The sequence below is a fragment of the Physeter macrocephalus genome, unplaced genomic scaffold, assembly GCF_002837175.3.
Source record: "Physeter macrocephalus isolate SW-GA unplaced genomic scaffold, ASM283717v5 random_16, whole genome shotgun sequence".
NCBI lineage: Eukaryota > Metazoa > Chordata > Mammalia > Artiodactyla > Physeteridae > Physeter > Physeter macrocephalus.
The window spans coordinates 205,149-225,000 of record NW_021145303.1 but is presented as its reverse complement, the minus strand read 5'-3'; the positions used below and the strand labels follow the sequence as shown (position 1 = coordinate 225,000).

Sequence of the window (19,852 nt, the reverse complement as noted above, 5' to 3'; positions counted from 1 at the left end):
CCTTGGCCAACATGGTCAGTTCCATGGGTCCACCCCACGGGGCCCTCCAAAGACCCGTGGCTGACCTAGTCCAGGAGACTCAGACCTTGACCCAGCCCCATGGAGCGGGGGACCCAGACCTCCAACCAGGAGCCCCACTGGTCCTACCATTCCGCTAACACTCCACACCCCCTTTACAAGGCTGGGACCATAATATCTGTGCAGGCACAGAAGGGCCTGCACCTCTGTGGGGGAGAGGAAAGGATTCTGGAGGCTGCTAGGCCCTGTCCATCCCCTATCTCTTCCTTCTTATCTCCTTTTGCAGCTGGCAGATTTGGGCCTGTCCACGTTTCTGGGAGGCTGACAGTCTGGGGCAGGATCTGGGGAGTCAGGGAGCACCCCAGCTTACTTGGCCCCAGAACTGTTGGCTGATATAAACTGGAAGGCCTCCATGGCCAGTGATGTCTACAGGTAAGGTACCCACTCCAAACATACATCCCCAATTTCTACACCTCTCTGGGTCCTTCTAAGGGATGGTATATGGAAAGGAGTCTTGTCAGCAGTTGGTTCAGGCCTCAGCTTTATGTCTCCTGCAACTTCGGGATCCTAATGTGGGCAGTGCTAGCCGGAAGAGAAGCTGAGAGTAAAACTCTAAGCAGACTCTGGGATCCTTCACCTCAGGTGCCCTCTCCCCCAAACCCCCAATCCTCAAGCCCTCCTCTTCCTGTTTACCTGCTCAGACGGCCCTACTCCCTCCTCACGTCTCCTATACTCCCTGCCCCTTTCCGTGATGGCGCAGGTGGCCTTCATACTCTGAATGCCTTCTCCTTACACCCACACCCCAGTAGTGGACCATAAATCACTGCTGCGGGAAGCAGTGTGTGAGAGGCAGATCCGGCCTGCATTGACTGAGCTGCCCCAGTCTGGCCCTGAGATCCTGGCTTGGAAGTACTGAAGGATTTAATGCAGCACTGCTGGAGCCATGAGCCCCAGAAGAGGCCCTCCTTCCAAGGTGCGCTGGCCACTTAGCTGGCACTTGAGGTAGGCCTGGATCTGTCAGCAGGGGCTTTTCACTGGAAAAGAAGTTTTGCTCACCTGCCACCCACTCTGCCTTCTCTCCAGAATGCCGACCAAACACCCAGAAAGTCCTCGATCTGGTAAAGAAAGGAGATGTATCTGGTAAAAAGATGAATGCTGCAGTCTCCACAGTGAGTGCCCAACGCCCTCACCCCACCTAGGAGCTGGGCAGGATGGCACAACGTGGCTCCCTTGGCCACCCAATGACTCCCCACTGACCACTGCTCTCTAAGCCTTGACTCTTGTCCCCTGTGTCCCTGCCCCATCCCTGAGTTCCCAGGCAATAGATATGGACCAAGAGACTCCTCCCTTGGGTTTGCTCTGGCTCTCCCACCTCCATGCCCAGCCAGCTCCCCATCCTTGGAGGTAAAGGAGTTCCTGTCTGAGCACAGGGGCGGCAGCAGGTTGTTGTCTGTCCTCAAGCCAGGCCTGGAAAGTACAGAAATGGATGGCCCTGGGGGAACCACAGGAAGCCATGATTCCATGGTCTCTGAAATGATGAACCTGAATCTGGAGGGGTACCCCAGGTCTGTTCCTGAAAAATGTACAAACCTTCCTGAGAGCATCAGGGCCCAGAGAGGGCAAGTTCAGCCTGCCTGGACAGCAGAGACCTCTTCAGATTCAACAGCCTGACCTCCTCAAAATCCAGAGACCTTACCTGTCAGAAACCAGAAGCCCAGCCCTACCTCAGCTTGGACCCCAGGTCCTGGACCCCAGGGGTATCGGGTGAGACATTGGTAGGACTAGGGGATGCACTAGGACTCCTGTGAATCCTGTCCCCTTGCTAGGGGAGACTTGGGGCTGAGGGGGTCTTCAGTAGGGGAACAAGGCCCAGGACAGGGGGCCTGAGAGCCCTGTGTTGTTTGCAGGGGGCTGAGAGACGTGACACCAACTGGCCTCCCAGGGCGCCAGGGCCAAATCCAGTACCAGGTACCCACTCCCCACACCTTCCTCCTTCCTTTCCCCTGCTCAATTCTTCCACCACCTTCTTCCTCAAGACCAAATATAGATCCAGGATACTTGGGGAGGGGAATGAGAAAGGGCTAGAGGCTACCTAACCCAACTTTCTCATTTTATAAATGAAGAAGCTGACATCCACTGAGGTCACACAGCAAAGCCTGGATTTGCCCCTGAGCCTTCTGACTTTCCCCGACACCAACTCTGTGAACCCCTGAATTCCATTCCATTGTTGCCATGTATGCCCAGAGGGTTTCCCATCAGAACAGTCCCAAATATCAGAGTCTCAGATGTTAGTTGCCACTCCTCTTGAGCTTCTGCAAAGCCAATTCTGAAGGTGCAGCCTGAGGAGGAAGGCTGAAGGCACACCTTGTCCCAGTCACTGGCAGGCCCAGAGACCCCATACTTGCATTTCCCCAGGGTGACACGAGGTGCCACTGCCTCTCCACCCTGCTACTCCTCCTCACTTTGAGTCTCCAGAGCGCTTAACCCTCCCACCGTCATCACTCTTTCTCTTAAAGGGCCACGGTTTCCTACCATACTTCATAGCCAAGGGGTACAGATTGGAAACAACAACCATATGATTATACAAGGAAGAACTTCCTCATCCGTGCAGGGCCTGGCACCTCGGGGCATGGATAGGGGCCCCCAGCGCACCCCCCAAGGAATAGGTTCAAAAGAAGGACGGCAAGAACCCGAAGCCCGGAGTGGGCCACAGGGCTGGTTATCATAATAGCAGGAATTGAAGCAGCTTCTAAACTGCCTCCTGGACTTGAGGCAGCTAGCCTAGACTTTCTCTGAGGGCCATCAGGCCTGCATCCGAACTGTCTTTGTGGCCCCAGGAGTCAATAAATGTGGTGGAATTGTAACCAAAGCACCACGAACGAGGCTAAAGCTTCAGCCAGGGGCGAGAGGGGACGTGGATGAGAGGTGGAGCAGCTGACATCGAGGGAGTAGAAGGCACTTCGGTGTCTGGCTAGGGCCCGAAGGGGGGTGCTGAGGGCTGTAGGTGGGCAGAGTTGTGCCACACAAGGTCAGGGCCCAGCTGGCGGCGGCAGGAAGGAATCCTGGAGGTCTGGCTCCTGGGCAGCTCTAATCTCAGGGCAGAGCACTTCCTGTAGAGCAGGCCCAGACCCCACCCTAAACCAAACCCTGAGGACAGAAGCTGTGGTCCTGCCACCACCTTTTTCTGGGCTGTGGAGACTTGGCAGTGGAGTCCTGGGGAGGGGGCTCGCCATGGGAATTCGCAGACCCCAGCACATCTTGGCCCTGCATGATGCCCCTAGTCTCTCGTAGGTCAACCCCCATACTACCACCTCCCTCCGCTGCATACACCCATGCACACATTGCTTCCGTGGAGGCACTGGAACCCTTTGATTCTCAGCTGGTGTCTGGGAGCGGACAACGACGACGGGTCCACAAAGCTACACGCAGATGTGCCCCTCCCCTGGAGCTGGACACCACTGGAGTATGGACCACTCAGATACGGCCACAGCGCTGCCATCTAGGCTGGAGGAGCAGGGAATGATCGCCTCCCATCCTGACCTAGAACCTAGCCCCCGTATGGCACCATGGTCTTCTTCCCTGCATCCTTGCCAGCCTGCGCTCCAGCCCACCCTCAGTCTCCCCACATCCAAGGTTCTGAACCCGTTTTGACATTTGACGCTTGGCTCAGCCCACCCCACCCCTTGCGTCTCCCCCGTGGTCCGCGTTCCTCTTCCTTGAGCGGGCAGATGTGGGGAGGCTGTGGAGTTAGGAGAGACAATCAGAGTGGGGGAGGAGGCCTGCGGAGTCCGGCTAGGGCACAGGAAGGGCCGGGCTGTCCCACCGGGGAAGTGGGAGGGCGCCGAGGCGCCGGGAGGGAAGTGCCTGTTGCCCGGGGCTCAGAGCTAATAGCCTAGCAGCCAGTGTGACTCCGAAACCTGCCCTGGGGTTAGCCCGTTCAGCTGCGGCAGTGAGTTGGGGGAAAGGGGGGTAGCCGGGGCTCCTTTGCTTCAACCCTTAAATCCTGTGCCCTTGGCTTTTGCTAGAGCACCTCTGCAGTCTGGGTTTGAGGAAGGAGGAGCAAAGGATCGAGCAGTCCCTTCACTGCCAACTGGGAGAAGGCAGGGAGGCCACAGGGAGTGCCTGGGAGGAGGTGGGATAGCGAGGTTGGGAGGTCCGGGCGCAAGCGGCTTGGACCTGGTGAGGACGGCACAGCTGGGGCTGGCTGGGGCCTCAGACAGTAACCCACCCTGGCCCCCCCTCAGCCTCAGGGGTCACCCCAAGGCGGTGTAGCTGTGGGCAGGGGAGACCATGGCCCGCCTCTTCAGTCCCCGGCCGCCTCCCAGCGAAGACCTCTTCTACGAGACCTACTACAGCCTGAGCCAGCAGTACCCACTGCTGCTACTGCTGCTGGTGATAGTGCTCTTCGGGCTCTTGGCGCTGCTCGCTGTTGCCTGGGCCAGCGGCAGGGTGAGTTGGGGGCGGGGGGCAGGGAGCGGGGCTCCAGTGCAGGGTGCCTCCTCGGGGACAGCGGGAGGGTCACTGCCTCGGGGGCATTTTCAGGGTTGGGACGTGTGGGTCTTCTTTTCTTTTCTCTTTTTTCGGCCGCGCCTTGCAGCGTGTGGGATCTTAGTTCCCGACCAGGGATCAAACCCTAGGTCCCTGCATTGGAAGCACGGAGTCTTAACCGCTGGACACCACCAGGGTAGTCCCACGTGGATCTTCTTTTCACTGTGCTCTCTGGGCTGGGACCCGGGAAACAAGTGCTAGACCTTGCTAGGAACTGCAGTGACCCCGCACAAGTCGCTCTGCGTCTCTGGGCCACAGTCTCCGGGTCTACACAAGGAGATAGCTGAGCCCTCGAGGCTTCTCATTTCTCTGCGGGTACTGACAGACCTCAGACCTTACAAGCTTCTGTGATCTACTGGTCCTAGAATAAATCCAACACCGGAATTTCCAGTTTTCCGGCGGGGGGGTGGGGTGGGTGGTGGAATTACACTGGGCCCTGTGGGAATCTGCTTCCTGGTTTTCTTTCCCTCTTAGGGGCCGTGGGGCATTTGTACCCACAGAGTCCCAGAAGACACTTTACACCCCGCTCTCATTTAGTTCCAAAATGAACCTGTTTCCAGTTTCTTTTGTGGGGGGGCAAAGGGGATCTTCAATTCCACTTCTGGAAGTATCCTGCTCCAAGTTTTCTTTTCACATTTCGGAGGCAAGGTGGGCAAACCACTGGATGTGACCAATCCTTGCCCGTCCTCCTGCAAGTCCAGGAAGAGGTGGGGACAAACAGTGGAGACGGGGTGGGAGTGGGGGGCTTCTACGCCTTGAGGTGATGGCGAGATCCAGCTCCCAGGCAGGCAAGGGAGGTTCTGGGCGCCCCCCTGCCCAAGCTCTGCTTGGGATCGGGGGGCAGGCGGGGCCTGAAACTCCAAGCCTCGGCCTCGGGCAGGGAATCTCCCCAGCAAATTGACCAGATTTGGCTACACTCATGCCTAAGTGCCTTCTGTGAGCTGGAATTTCTCACTTGCTTTGGGATCCCAGGTGGGGGTGGGAGGGGTGCTTTAGTTCCAATAAAACTGAGGCTCAGAAAGCTCCTGGATTCACAAATGGCCAATATGAGGTTGGAGCCAGGTCTTCTGGGTAGATGGCCCAAGGTTCAGTCTCCCTGCAGCAAGCCAGTGAGATAGTAGTTTGAATCACAGGAGACTGCTGGCTCTCATAGCACAGGGAGATCAGCTGGGTGCTTTGTGACCACCTAGAGGGTTGGGATAGGGAGGTTGGGAGGGAGACGCAAGAGGGAGGGGATATGGGGATATACGTATGCATATAGCTGACTCACTTTGTTATACAGCAGAAACTAACACAACATTGTAAAGCAGTTATACTCCAATAAAGATGTTAAAAAAGAAAAAAGAGAGAGAGGGAGAAGGCAGCATCTTAAACTCAAAAAAAAAACACAAAACACCAGATTATCAGCAATTTCATGTGGTTCAACCTAATATGAATGGCAAGTGAAGGTGCCCTACCTGCTTTTCTTACTTGGGTTTGAAACAGTTTTCAGAACGGGTCTGAGGGACTGCCCACTCCTCATCTCCTTGGACAAGCTCCCCAAACTCCACACTCCAATCTTGCCTCATGTACCCCCTCCCCCCCAGGAGCTGGCCTCAGACCCGGGCTTCCTGACCTCTATGCTGTGCGGGCTGGGCGGCTTCTCGCTGCTGCTGGGCCTGGCTTCCCGCGAGCAGCGACTGCAGCGCTGGACGCGTCCCCTGTCGGGCCTCGTGTGGGCAGCGCTGCTCGCGCTAGGCCACGGCTTCCTCTTCACCGGGGGCGTGGTGAGCGCCTGGGACCAGGTGAGGCAGGCCGAGCAGTGGGGAGGGGACTCCCGGGCCTCCAACGCGCACCCAGGCCCCGAGGAGCCGCGCAGCAGTGTAAGCGTGCAACTTCCCGCGCCCGTCTCCCCCAGGTGTCCTTTTTCCTTTTTGTCATCTTCACCGTGTATGCCATGTTGCCCTTGGGCATGCGGGACGCCGCCGCCGCGGGTCTCGCCTCTTCACTCTCACACCTGCTGGTCCTCGGGCTGTATCTTGGGCCTCAGCCGGACTCACAGCCCGCGCTGCTGCCGCAGGTGAGCACGCAGGGAGCACAGGCTGCGTCCGAGGCTGGCTCCGCTGGGCGCTACTCGCTACCTTTGGGAATTCACCAACCGATTGATGAGCTGTGACTCCAAGGCAGGGCGCAACGCTGGGCGCAGGGTACAAACACAGACCCCGACCGTGCCCTCTTGGAGCTGGTACAGAGCGCAGCGCGATGCCTGCAAACGCCAGAAGAGGGCTCTGGGCCCAAGGGGAAGGGAGTTCGCCAGGGGACCGGGGTGGTGGGGACAGATGTGGATGACGGAACCATCACAGAGAATGTAAAAATTGGAGCTTGAGTAGTGTTGTGCTGCGGCGCGGGTGGGGATGGTGAAGTGGTATTCCCAGCAGAGGAAACGTACGTGCAAAGGTTTCTAGACCTAAGAGGCTGTGTTGGTGCAGCAGCCAAGAGTCTGCTTGGGGCGGGGGGGAGGGGGGAGGGAGGAGAAGTGCCCCCTGTGGGTCCCACAGTGTGGCACCCGTTGCCTCGAAATACTTCGGTCTCTTAACTGCAGAGTCCTCCTCAGCCCTCTCAGAGACCAATCCAGCTACACACAGTAGCCCCCCGACCCCGGGGTGCAGCGCCCTCTGAGGCTGACCCTTCCCCACAGCTGGCAGCAAACGCGGTGTTGTTCCTGTGCGGGAACGTGGCCGGAGCATACCACAAGGCGCTGATGGAGCGCGCGCTGCGCGCCACGTTCCGGGAGGCGCTTAGTTCCCTGCACTCCCGCCGGAGACTCGACACCGAGAAGAAGCACCAGGTCCGCTGGGCCCGGGAGGCCGGGAGGGACCGGGGCTCGGAGAGAGGAGTTGTTTAGATCACACAGCCGGGCTCTGGAAGCTGAATGACTTTGGGAGGGTCGCTTGACCTTCTGTTTCCTCCTCTGTAAAATGTGGCTATCGCCCACCTTGGAAGGCCGCTGTGAGGCTCAAGCAAACTGAAGCTTGTGAAAGCCTTTTAGAACGTTGTGATACTAAACGAAGGGCTCTAATTCCGGTATTGGTGCTGGAAGTTCAGTCCCTAAAGGTGATCAGCGCAGGGCAGGGCTGGCGCCCGGCTGTAGGTGGTGGGGAGGACCTGGGCCAGCGCCCTGGGAACACCTCTGGGGCTGGGGAAGTCTGTGGGCTCCTGAGGGTTTGGGGGGTTGAGGCTCCTGGCTTTAGGGGTAGGAGTGTTGGTGCTCACAGTCACCTCCCCCAGGAACACCTTCTCTTGTCCATCCTTCCTGCCTACCTGGCCCGAGAGATGAAGGCGGAGATCATGGCACGGCTGCAGGCTGGACAGGGGTCACGGCCGGAGAGCACCAACAACTTCCACAGCCTCTATGTCAAGAGGCACCAGGGAGTGAGGTATAAGGAAGGATGGCAGATGGGAGGGAATGTGGGCTGAGCCCCCAGCCCCACTGATGCGTTCTGCCCTGCCCAGCGTGCTGTATGCTGACATCGTGGGCTTCACGCGGCTGGCCAGTGAGTGCTCTCCTAAGGACTTGGTGCTTATGCTTAACGAGCTCTTTGGCAAGTTCGACCAGATCGCCAAGGTCAGAGGGGGCTTCCTTCCCCACCTTCCAACTCCCCACCCTGGAGAGGCCCTTGCGAGGGAAAATCCTGCCTTATAAGATCCCAGTCCCACTTCCAAGTCCATGTGGGCTCCCAGATACTCCACTGCAGGGAGGAAACCCTCTCAAATATCCCCAGGTATGGAACTGCTCACTGCACACCTCAAACCTGGAGAGATCTTTCAACATCCTCACAGATGCCCCAACCACAACACCCCCAAACAGGCTCTGAGCCCCAGCATAGGTGTCTCTGGACACTGCAAACAAATCTAGATAGATTTTTCTGATGCACTAACATTAGGAGGCCCTTCCAAGGGAAGTCTCTGCCCTCTGCATCCTCAGCCCAGCTACCTTCTCAGTCCCCAGGGATGCCCCTAAGCAACTTAATCTTGGGTGTCCCCTCCAAAAAAACCCTCAATCCTGAGGTGGCTTTCATATGCTCAAATCTGGATACATGCTACACATGCCAAAGCTGGAGAGAGCCACAGACATCCCAACCTTTCAGAAGCCCTTCTGAGAAAGACACCCACATAGGAGACCTCAGCCAGCCCCGTATCAAGTTAAGAGAGTCCCTAGATCTGACCTAGACAATCCCAACCTCAGAAGTTCTTCAGGAATACCACATTTGCTCCCACTTTTCCCAACTCCCTCTTGCCTCCTTTGACCACTAACCAGGTGTCCCCCTCCCCCTGTACACCCTTCCCCCAGGAGCATGAATGCATGCGGATCAAGATCCTGGGAGACTGTTACTACTGTGTCTCCGGGCTGCCGCTCTCGCTGCCAGACCACGCCATCAACTGCGTGCGCATGGGGCTGGACATGTGCCGGGCCATCAGGTCAGCTCGGGTGGGCAGGATGGATGTGGGGTGGGGGCAGGTAGGGTAGTGGAAGTCATCCCGGAGAGAGGGAGGGGTGCTGCATGGGTAGGGCTGAAGGCAGCACTCAGACTGTTCTCCACACACTCCGCTCAGGAAACTTCGGGCAGCCACCGGCGTGGATATCAACATGCGCGTGGGTGTGCACTCGGGCAGCGTGCTCTGCGGGGTCATCGGGCTGCAGAAATGGCAGTATGATGTCTGGTCGCATGACGTCACTCTGGCCAACCACATGGAGGCGAGTGGAGTGCCAGGGTGAGAGCTGGGGCTCCAGCAGGCTCTAGCAAGAGCCCAGTCAGGCCTCCCACATGCCTGATTTTCATAGTTCTTTAAAATGGGCATGTCCCCAAGTGGGGCTCGGGGAGATCCTGGGGTACCGGGAGGGGAGCTGGGAGACACCTCCTGTAGCACAGGGCCTTGCTTGAAGTCAGACCTCCAGGAATGATCCTCGAAAGAAATGAGAGATTTGGAAGCCCTCCCTTCTGATTCCCACCGCCCCCTTCTTCCAGACGAGTACATATCACAGGGGCTACGTTGGCACTGCTGGCAGGGGCTTATGCTGTGGAGGATGCAGCCATGGAACACGGGGACCCATACCTTCGGGAGCTAGGGGAGCCGACCTACCTTGTCATCGATCCCCGGGTAAGAGCCCAGCCTGGACCCCATGGGCTGGCCCACCCTAACTATCCACAGCCAATGGGCTCGATCTCTTCCATGCCAGAGACTGAGCTCCTATGTCCTGAAGAGTGTATCGTGGGGGAGGGGACACAAGCCTTTAAGGGGTGTGGGGAGAATGGGGAAGGGTCTGTGATCTTGACTCTCAGCCCTCATGTGCCCCAGGCTGAGGAAGAGGACGAGAAGGGCACTGCAGGCGGGTTGCTGTCCTCTCTTGAGGGCCCCAAGATGCGTCCGTCACTGCTGATGACCCGCTACCTGGAGTCCTGGGGTGCAGCCAAGCCTTTCGCCCACCTGAGCCATGTGGAGAGCCCTGTGTCCACCTCCACCCCTCTCCCAGTACGTGCACCTCCTTCATGAGCCCAGCACTTACGTAAACCCACCCCCATTGTCCACTTCCAGCCCCTCCCGCCCCCAGCACCAGTGAGTCACTTGACATCACAAGGTCCCGAACTTTCTGGTCACCCTACTTACTGGTTCAGGACCTTCCTTGCCCTTCTTTCCAGAGAAAGGGCAAAGATGACTGCCCTCTGAGCTCAGCTCAGAGACGACCCAAGATCCCACAGACACCATGTCCCTTGCTCCCCAGCCTCTACTCAGGAAAGCCCCTTCCCCTGGTACCATACTTCCTCCTCACTCTGAGGCCAGTGCTGCACACCTATTCCCACCAGGAAGTGTCTCTGTTTAGCTCAGTCCTGCGGCTGCACGCTCTCTTCTTCAGTCCCCTATGGGACCGGGAAGGCGGGGCGAATCGCTTGTTGCCCCTACTCTCCAACACTTGTACACAGATAAAATGAGGTGACAGTGAAAATCTCTCATGGCTTTGAAGAAGGAAATCACCATGAGTGGGCGGGATGGGGGGAGGGAGAGAGGGGAGCCGGGCTACCCCTCGTCTGGGGGAAGTTAGGGCAGGGCCAGTTACTGGCTAATCTATGCATAGCACTTCAAGGTAGTCAGTGATTCACCAGCTGCTGGAGGAGCCTGGATCTCCTCCACCAGCCGACTCTTGAGGTTGGTACTTGATGACAAGTGGCCAGAACGCCCTCATGCAGGGACCCAGGCCATGTCCCTAAAGGCTTGCCCTGGGATTACATTCCTCAGCCCGTTCTCCTCCATTTTACCCGATCTGCCCAAAACCTGTTCAGCATTCCCGACCACCTATCCACAGATCTTCCCAGAATCCTCTCTACTAGGTAGACCTGCTTGAATCTATGGGGTGCCTATAGAGTACCCTTTCTGTGTCCCATGCCCACTCCTCTCCCATCCAGCAGGAAAGCAGGCCAGAGATCAGTGGGGAACAGTGGGGAGCGGGGAGGGGGGGGACCTTGGCAGCAGTGGCTCAGCGGCTGAGTGCTTAATTTCAAGCCTCAGAATTGGGGAAGGGGAGCAGACAGAGGGCTAAGCTGGCAGGATGGAGAGGAAGGAAGAGCCCAAGACCCAGCTGACTATTGCAGGATGAGACCTCCCAGTGGGGGTGGGGTCGAAAGGGGTTTGCCGGGAGCCCAGGGGCTGTAAGACAATATTGGGTACAATCCCCGTGGTGGGGAAGCCCCCCAGAACCCATGCCGGAACTCCCCAACCCCCCACTAGCATGCAGGCTAAGAAGTTCAGGGCAGAGTGGGAATCCCTTGCTCTAAGGTATCTCCTGAGGCAGGACCTCACCAGCCCAGAGACTCCCTTCTCAGCCCCTGATATCTCAGGATCTCATTCAAATGTCAGGAATCCTGAGAATCACACTTAGCCTACTAGTAGGGGTGCTATTTGTGTGGTGGCTACCATCCATCCATTCCTTCCTTCCTTCCTTCCTTCCTTCCACTATCTTTGAGCACCTACTATGTTGCAGGCACTAGGTTAGTTCTTGAGAAGACGGAAGTGAATAAGATGTTTTCCCTGCCTCCAGATAACTTACAGGCATGGGGTCTGGGATGGGGGGTGCAGGTAGGTAGTCTGAAAAAAGTAAGGATCAGGCATAGATGCATAGATGGCCCCATGCCTAGAACATACCTCTCAATCGCTCTATGTCTCTCCCTCTCTGCTCCTCTCACATACACAAGGTTTTGGTTTGGGGGATGATGTGGCCCCCTGTGACCCTGCTTCCTTCACATGAGCCAGGCGAGTGGGGAAGGATGGTCACCACACATCTTCGCCCCCTTCCTTGGCGCTTGTCTTCACCTGCTTGTGTGCTCTTTCTCACATCTCTGCACACGTTGCGTATTCCTTTTGGTGCAGAAGAGAGTGACTGTAACCAGGTTTGTTTCTCTTCCTCTTTCCCTTTCTTCTTCATTTTCGTTTCCCTCCCTCACCACCTCCCAGCTCAGCCTGACCATCACGAAAGGGCACAGGAGATTCAGAGTGTTCTGCATTGCCATTCCAGTTTCAACCAACAGGGATTTTTTGGCATGGGGTGATGGGCAAGTCAGTGCCTTTGGAATCTGTTGCAGTCCTTAGGGAAGATGAGACAAGGAATCAACAGCCTCTCATGCCTACAGAGGATCCAGGGTTGCCTCCTAAGTGATAGAAACTATGAGGAAATCAGAGAGTAGAGAGACTCTGGGAGTCCGAAGAGTCAGGAGGAAGCTTGAAGAAGTTAATATGGTTCGAACCTTCCCTTGAGGGCAGGTGGGATTTGGTAGAGATAGAGATGGAGATGGAGATAGAAATGGAGATATACAGGGAGAGATAAAGATGGAGAGAGAGAGTTCATTAGAGGCAAGGGAAGCAGCCAGGTCAAATGCTCAAGTCAAGGCCGGGTGTAGATAATGGAATGCCTCACTGCAGAGAGGCTCCACCATGGTGGAGGATGCTCACCATCTTTCATCTTCCCCCATCCCTGTGTTCTTCCTGCAGGAGAAGGCCCTGTCTTCCTTCAGCCCCCAGTGGAGCCTGGACCGGTGAGGAGGCCTGAAGAACTTTGACAGTGGGGCTGTCCCAGTGACCTACCTCCATCCTCCCTGGGGGGCTGCTCCTGCTTTGCCCAGATGCTTTAGAGGATCTCCCTGGTGACAGGCTGGGCTCTCACTGTGCAGGAGCCGTACCCCCCGGGGGCTAGATGATGAACTGGACACCGGGGATGCCAAGTTCTTCCAAGTCATCGAACAGCTCAACTCTCAGAAGTACGGAGAGCAGGAGAGGGCTGGGAGGGCTGAAGGCCTGGGCTCATGTGGTAGAGGAGGGGTGGTAGGACCTGGAAGGAAGGGAGAGCCTTCCCAGCTCTAGCCCTTCGACTCACCTGACCACGCCCTCCTCCCTGCCCCTTCCTCTTCCGGGCTTACTGCCCCCACCCTCCACCAGACAGTGGAAACAGTCAGAGGACTTCAACCCATTGACACTGTACTTCAGAGAGAAGGAGATGGAGAAAGAGGTAGACTGGGGGGATGTCACCATAGGACTTCCCAACCTCATTTCCTCCACCCTGGGGAGGGAGCAGGCCCTGTGGTCCCACCTCCCCTCCCCAGGTCGGCCCAGTTTGTGACCCTGGCGGGTGAAGGGCTCATACCCATCTATTGAATTACTGGGTGGTGATGGGAGGGAGGAGGGCAGCTCCTTGGGGAACAGGTAGAGGCTAGCTGGGGCGGAACTGGAGCGGGGACAGTGAGGCTGGGGACCCACTCCTTGCCTGGGACTGACACCTTCAAGGTGTTGGGCAGCACTGGTGCCCTGTCTCCACCGACCCCCTCCCTTCCAGTATCGGCTCTCTGCACTCCCCGCCTTCAAATACTATGTAGCCTGCACCTTCCTGGTTTTTTTCTCCAACTTCATCATCCAGATGCTGGTGACAAACAGGTGAGAGACCCCTAGGCAAGGGAAGCCCTGATTCTCAAAAACAGAACCCCTGGCTCTTCCAGACCCCTGACCCACACTTTCTTCCCTTGCCCACTTCCCCTCGGCTCAGGGCACTGAGCCACAGAGGAAATGGAAATATGTGGTCTGGGGAACTAGTAATCGTAGCCCTCATCTTACTGTCTTACATCCTGTGGACTTTCTATGTACCCCAAGCATTTTCACATACCTGTCTTTCAATTCTAACAACAGTCCCATGAAGGAGGTTTTGTTCCCATTGAGAAGTCCAAATCTCACAGCAAATGAGCTTAGAGAGTAGGTCCTCACTCCCAGTTCACTGCTAGGAAAACTCAGCCAGATGAAAGAGCTTTGACCTGAAAGCGCAGAGACCAGTCTGATGCAGCCTCGGCCACTCTGTGAGTCCCCTGTCCCCTTCCAATATTGTCCCTACATTATCCCAGTACTGTCCTTGTGACCCCTCAGCTTTCCCAGATCATCAGCATGTAATGCCTTTCATCAGCCTAGACCTCATCGGCAGCCGGTTCAGATCCCCAGGACCACTTTTCCCCATGTCTCCCAAGCAGACTGAACGGCACCCTCCTAGCGCACAGAAAGCCTCTTCTGGCTCTTAAAGGCCTCGCTCTTGTCTCTCTTTAGGCCCCCAGCTCTGACCATCACCTATAGCATCACCTTCCTCCTCTTCTTCCTCCTCCTCTTCGTCTGCTTCTCAGAGCACCTGACGGTGAGGTGGGCTTGGGGGCAGAGTGGCGAGCTGGGGCCCTGACCGCGACTTGGCCTGCAGTGGGTGCCCCAGCCCCATGGCTAAGACTCCCATGCTCCTTCCACAGAAATGTGTCTTGAAAGGCCCCAAGATGCTGCACTGGCTGCCCACACTGTCTGTCCTAGTGGCCACGCGGCCCGGACTGCGAGTTGCCCTGGGCACCGCTACCATCCTGCTCGTCTTCTCCATGGCCATTACCAGCCTGGTGAGAGAGAGGGGGCCCTATGCACCCCCATTAGGGCATGCTGGACCTGCCAGAGGATGAAAGAGGACCCCTGGAGTTGGGCAGACTGCTGGACTAAGGCCAGGGGATGCTGGAAATGTTGGACAAGTATAAAAGAAAAGTATAGTCGCCCACAGCCTACCACCTGGGCATAATCATTGTTAATAACACTTTGGTGGATATCCTTCCTATCTTTTTTCTATGTATGCAGACCTTCCTTACTTACCTTACTCACTGATTTTGTAAGCTGAGTTTGGCTGATTTTTCAGAACTTAGAATCATTCCTAGAATTCTATCCCTGAAAAGCACCTTAGGAATCATCCCCCATCCAAGTTACAGAAGCAGAAGCTGGGGCCCAGAGAGGTTAAGTGGCTGGCAAAAGATCACACAGTGGATCCATGACAGACTAGTGCTCAGGACACCCACTCCCCCAATCCCTGCCCTCCCCCAATCCCTGCCCCCCTCCCCGCCCCCGCCAGCGAGGAGCCCAGCGCCGAGGCTCCCTCACCAACCAGAGAGAGCAGGCTCCGCCCCTTTGGAGGAGTCTGGCCGCAACTCATCCCTGGGTCAGCTGCAACCCGGCACAAGCCACCACTGTGCCCGCCCGCCTCAGCTCCTGTGTCCTTCTGCAGGTCTTCTTCCCGGCAGCATCCAGCTGCCCTTTCCGGGCTCCCAATGTGTCCTCCACGGCTTCCAACCTCTCCTGGGAGCTCCCTGGGTCCCTGCCTCTCATCAGCGTCCCAGTGAGTATCCCTCACAGCCCTGAATCTCCTTCTCCAGAGCCTTCCTCCGCCCCTCCCCGACCCCTCAGTTGAAGAACACTTCATCCTGTGGACCGGGACAGATATAAGTCACACTCGGGGTGTGTGTGTGTGGCCGACACCCTCCGCCCTCCTGATAGGACTGGACCCTGGGAGGGACAAGACAGGAGCCCTGGGGAGGCCCCGCCCCCGCCGCTGCCCGCGGGACATGCCCCTCCCCCTGACCGCCCCGCCGGGCGCCCAGTACTCCGTGCACTGCTGCGCGCTGGGCTCCCTCTCCTGCTCCCTCTTCCTGCACCTGAGCTTCGAGCTGAAGCTGCTGCTGCTCGTGCTGTGGCTGGCGGCCTCCTGCTCCCTCTTCCTGCGCTCCCACGCCTGGCTGTCCGACTGTCTCATCGCCCGCCTCTATCTGGGCGCCTCGGACTCCAGGTGCGCATGGCCGCTGCACAGTGGGGCACAGGCTGCGATGGGACAGAGCGGATCTCTTTCCATCTCTTTGTCTGAACCACCCACGGGGCAAAAGGAGAGGGAGGCCGAGGGCTACGTGGGCACTGGTGCGGGAGGTGGGGGGGCGGGGTGGAGAGGCCATCGAGAAGGGGCAGGGCAAAGGGGAAGCCCTGATCTGTAGCCTCCTCAGGCCAGGGGTGCTGAAGGAGCCTAAACTGATGGGAGCAATCTCCTTCTTCATCTTCTTCTTCACCCTCCTGGTCCTGGCTCGGCAGGTAAGTCTTCCAGCTCAGCCCTCCAGGGCCTCCCTAGGAAGGGTGAGGCGGGGTCCCCATATATGTGACTTAGTCTTTCCCTTATTCTCACCTCTCCAGGGTGGAGCCCAAATGGTGGGTCCATTAGAAGCTTCTAAGTGAACCTTCCTGCTCCCTTTCTTTCTCCTTCGCTCCCCGAGGGGAGCGCCCTCACATTCTCCCCTCCCCTCCTCCCTCCCATCCCATCCTAGGAGAATCATGCTTAAGAAAAACTCTGCTGCCACTCCTGTCCTCGCTAGTTTGAATCTAGATTCAAGGCAGTCTCCCCAGGCAGAGTTGCACCTTAAGCCTTTTCTCTAAACTGGGGGTGTGGTATGGTTTTAAGCATCGTGGAGTGAGGGGTGAACACTCAGGAGCTGGGGCTCCCCCTGTACTGTCTCTTCCCATGACCCCGTGGTGACCCTCCCCAGAATGAGTATTACTGCCGCCTGGACTTCCTGTGGAAGAAGAAGCTGAGGCAGGAGCAGGAGGAGACAGAGACGATGGAAAACCTGACTCGGCTGCTCTTGGAGAATGTGCTCCCCGCGCACGTAGCCCCCCAGTTCATCGGCCAGAATCGGCGCAATGAGGTGACTCCCCACCCCCAGCTCCTGAACCCAAGACGATGAAAGTCTTGGCTTGGCCCATCCTCTCTGGACTCCTGTACCATGGGTTGGGTGGCTGCCCGAGCCTCTGTGCCTATCAGGTGCCTCCATTTTCACAAGATCTTAGGCTCTGTCTTTGGTGAGCACAGAATCTCCACATCCCAAGTTCTTACTTGGAAGGAGTGTCCTCTCTAATGGCCACTCTCTACACTTCAGAAGCCTCATCGCGTGTCGATGGGAATTGTGTGAAGGACACAGTCCACCCATCTCTCTAGCCCTGCATTATCCAGTATGGTAGCCGTTAGCCTTGTGTGGCCATTTAAATTGAAATTAATGAAAATAGAAAATCCACTTCCTCAGTCACACTGGCCACATTTCAAGTGTTCGACAGCTGCTCGTGGCTAGTGGCCGCCATATTGGGCGGCACATATAATAGGCATTTCCATCACCACAGAAACTTCGGTTGAATGATGCTGCTCTAGATCCTCAAATATCTTGCTACAGTCAGAGGATCAGAAGGTCACTCACATATCCGCACCATCTTCTCTGTACCACCACCACCTCACACTGTCTGCTGTGAAAATGCTCTTGGCCTGTATCAAGAGGGTGTTAAAAGAAATGGCTCAGGGGCTATGTCGCAGCCTTCTACCTCACCACATGCTCTCTGCTCTCAAGATCAGTAGTAGCTCTGCTTCTCCTGGTTTCTTCTCTTATAGACACCGGAAATCTGGTAACTGATCCTGTTTCTGTCTTCTCATTGGGTACTAGAAAGCTCAGAGCCAGAATCTAGGATTAATGAGGACTCCCCCTTTTCCTATTATTTCTTTTTTTTTTTTTTTGAGTTTGAACAGCAAAATCCTTTTCTCAAAGTTCTAGAGGCTATTATTGCTTCATTTTATCTTCCAAACTGTAGCTATCTTTGTAAGCTGTCTTAACTGACTTAACACTTTTCAGCAATAAGATAGGATATACAGATCATTCCCATGGACATGATCCCAGCTCCAAAAGAGACTCCCTTCACGTTGCTGTGAGGCGATCTTGACTCTGAACCTCTGTCTCTCCTGGAATTGCAATGATACCCAATCTTTAACTCTTGAGTCTCATCCCTGGGGTAACCTGGCCCTACCCCTCTCCTTCCTTCCCGATCCTTCTTAAACCAAGGTGGAGGAGTGTGGACACAGGGAGGAGGACCCATGTGGACCCAGAAGGGGGAAGAACGTGGCATAGCCCCTTACCCCAACCTCCTGCCCTCCCAGGACCTCTACCACCAGTCCTACGAGTGTGTTTGTGTCCTCTTCGCCTCAGTCCCAGACTTTAAGGAGTTTTACTCTGAATCCAGCATCAACCATGAGGGGCTAGAGTGTCTGCGGCTGCTCAATGAGATAATTGCTGATTTTGATGAGGTGACAACTTGAAAGGTCCCCCCAGACCCTATGACCTGGATCCTAGAATTTCCCACCAGTCCCTCCTTCCACTTCGCCCTCCCGGCCATGAGGCCCATCCTCCCTCCCCAGTCCTCCTGGTCCTCCTCTGATCCCCCAGCTCGGCCCTCCCCAGCAACTCTGCCCACTACCAACTCTCCTCCTGCCACCATCCCTGACCCCACAACTGGTCCTTTAGCTTCCAAAATCCTGGGGCTGGGCTTCTGGGAGAGAGCAAGAGAGACTGGGGACACAGCCTCCTTTCCGTACAGCTGCTCTCCAAGCCCAAGTTCAGTGGGGTGGAGAAAATCAAAACTATCTGCAGCACCTACATGGCAGCTACAGGCTTGAACGCCACCTCTGGACAGGACGCTCAGCAGGTACAGCGTCCCTTCATTTCCTACTAACCCTCGTCCGGGCTCTCATTGGTGGGCCCATAAGTGGGCCTTATCCCTGTGACCTCATTGATCCATCCTGGTGGGCCGGCCCTTTTCCAGGATGCTGAGCAAAGCTGCAGCCACCTTGGCACCATGGTAGAGTTTGCCGTGGCCCTTGGGTCTAAGCTGGACGTCATCAACAAGCACTCATTCAACAACTTCCGCTTGCGTGTGGGTGAGGACCCTCCCTTGCTGGGACAGTCTGGGACCTCCTCCTCACTTTCCCAAGCTCTCCCTCTCCCGAATCCTCTGTTAGCTGCTCCCCAGCTCACCCCGGGAGCCCCCTCCAGACTCACCCCTTGGGATGGAGCATGAAGCTGCTGGGCCAGAAGCTATGAGATCCATCCAATTCTTTCCCTAAGCCGCACTCCTCCAGCCCCTCCTCCTTTTCTCCAAGGCCCCTAGGCCCTTCACCCTAGTTCCTTGAGCTTCATCTTCCCCTCCGCTTCCTCGAAATCCCCCCCCAGGACCCCTCTTTACCATACCTCTTATCAGGGTTAAACCACGGACCTGTAGTGGCCGGAGTGATTGGGGCCCAGAAACCACAATATGACATCTGGGGCAACACGGTGAACGTGGCCAGCCGAATGGAGAGTACAGGCGTCCTGGGCAAGATCCAAGTGAGGGAGCCACATTGGAGACATGGGGGCAGGGGGATAGGGATAGGGCCACTCCCACATTCGCTCACCCCCCTCCAATTGCAGGTGACCGAAGAGACAGCCTGCGCCCTGCAGTCCTTAGGCTACACCTGCTACAGCCGGGGCATCATCAAGGTCAAAGGCAAAGGGCAGCTCTGCACCTACTTCCTGAACACAGATTTGACACGAACTGGACCTCCCTCAGCCACCCTAGGCTGAGAACCCCACCCCCTCCTCCCACCTATAAGATCCTCAATAAAGATACTCTGGTATGTCTGGGTTAGAATTGATGTCAGAAGCTACTAGTATATCTGGGGAGCATCTTCTCCTCGCGTCTCAGAAGTATGGCTTCTTCTCAGGCCAAACTGAGTGTGTGCGTGCAAGTGTGAACATGAGTGTGTTAAAAAGGAGCGATTCTTTCTCACAGGCTCAGCAAGATGACTGCCTCAGCCTTCCTGCCTGCCTGCCAACGTGATTCCAGTGTTTTGTACCCTTGGAAGCGAAAGGATTTTATCCACATGACTCAAAACAAAGACTTGTCCTTTCCTGCTCCCCATCCACAAATACTGGAAAAAATCTCCAGTAAAATGTCATTTGATCTTTATTCATTCAACAAACACTAAATAAGCACCTGTTATGTGCTTACTATGTAGCATGGGCGGGAGGCCTGGGAAATAATCTATTAGGTCCCTCCCTGTTTTGGCTGCTGTTCTCAAACGGGCCCACCA

General features: G+C 56.4%; 2 protein-coding genes across 8 annotated transcripts; both read left to right on the top strand.

Annotated features, from left to right (window-relative positions):
• Positions 1 to 304: 304 nt before the first annotated feature.
• On the top strand, positions 305 to 3,521 carry RIPK3 (receptor interacting serine/threonine kinase 3; the record flags this gene model as incomplete). The annotated part of the gene is given in 9 exon segments (XM_028483318.1): positions 305 to 442; positions 559 to 622; positions 825 to 911; positions 914 to 991; positions 1,102 to 1,187; positions 1,423 to 1,782; positions 1,926 to 1,986; positions 2,535 to 2,700; positions 3,398 to 3,521. Coding segments are annotated over 9 exon segments (1,164 nt in total), but the record flags the coding sequence as incomplete, so codon positions are not given.
• Positions 3,522 to 3,846: 325 nt separating this feature from the next.
• ADCY4 (adenylate cyclase 4) lies at positions 3,847 to 19,636 on the top strand. 7 transcript variants are annotated; one of them, XR_003678059.2, is made up of 27 exons: positions 3,847 to 3,967; positions 4,263 to 4,467; positions 6,153 to 6,350; positions 6,464 to 6,625; positions 7,244 to 7,393; positions 7,834 to 7,982; positions 8,059 to 8,170; positions 8,897 to 9,024; positions 9,160 to 9,318; positions 9,573 to 9,705; positions 9,904 to 10,077; positions 12,586 to 12,629; positions 12,765 to 12,851; positions 13,030 to 13,099; positions 13,424 to 13,521; positions 14,176 to 14,260; positions 14,367 to 14,504; positions 15,155 to 15,265; positions 15,528 to 15,712; positions 15,921 to 16,005; positions 16,455 to 16,613; positions 17,885 to 18,031; positions 18,322 to 18,429; positions 18,547 to 18,661; positions 18,982 to 19,106; positions 19,191 to 19,393; positions 19,552 to 19,636. XR_003678059.2 is itself a non-coding variant. In XM_007130031.4 (26 exons), exons 2-26 carry the CDS (start codon positions 4,309 to 4,311, stop codon positions 19,341 to 19,343), a joined length of 3,234 nt encoding a protein of 1,077 aa, XP_007130093.1. In that variant the 5' UTR covers positions 3,847 to 3,967; positions 4,263 to 4,308; the 3' UTR covers positions 19,344 to 19,514. The 7 variants fall into 7 exon arrangements, 4 of the variants coding, with proteins under 4 accessions (XP_007130093.1, XP_028339109.1, XP_028339111.1 ...); XR_003678060.2 differs by lacking the exon at positions 6,464 to 6,625 and having other exon boundaries at positions 6,153 to 6,428; XM_007130031.4 differs by lacking the exon at positions 19,552 to 19,636 and having other exon boundaries at positions 19,191 to 19,514.
• The last annotated feature ends 216 nt before the right edge of the window (positions 19,637 to 19,852 follow it).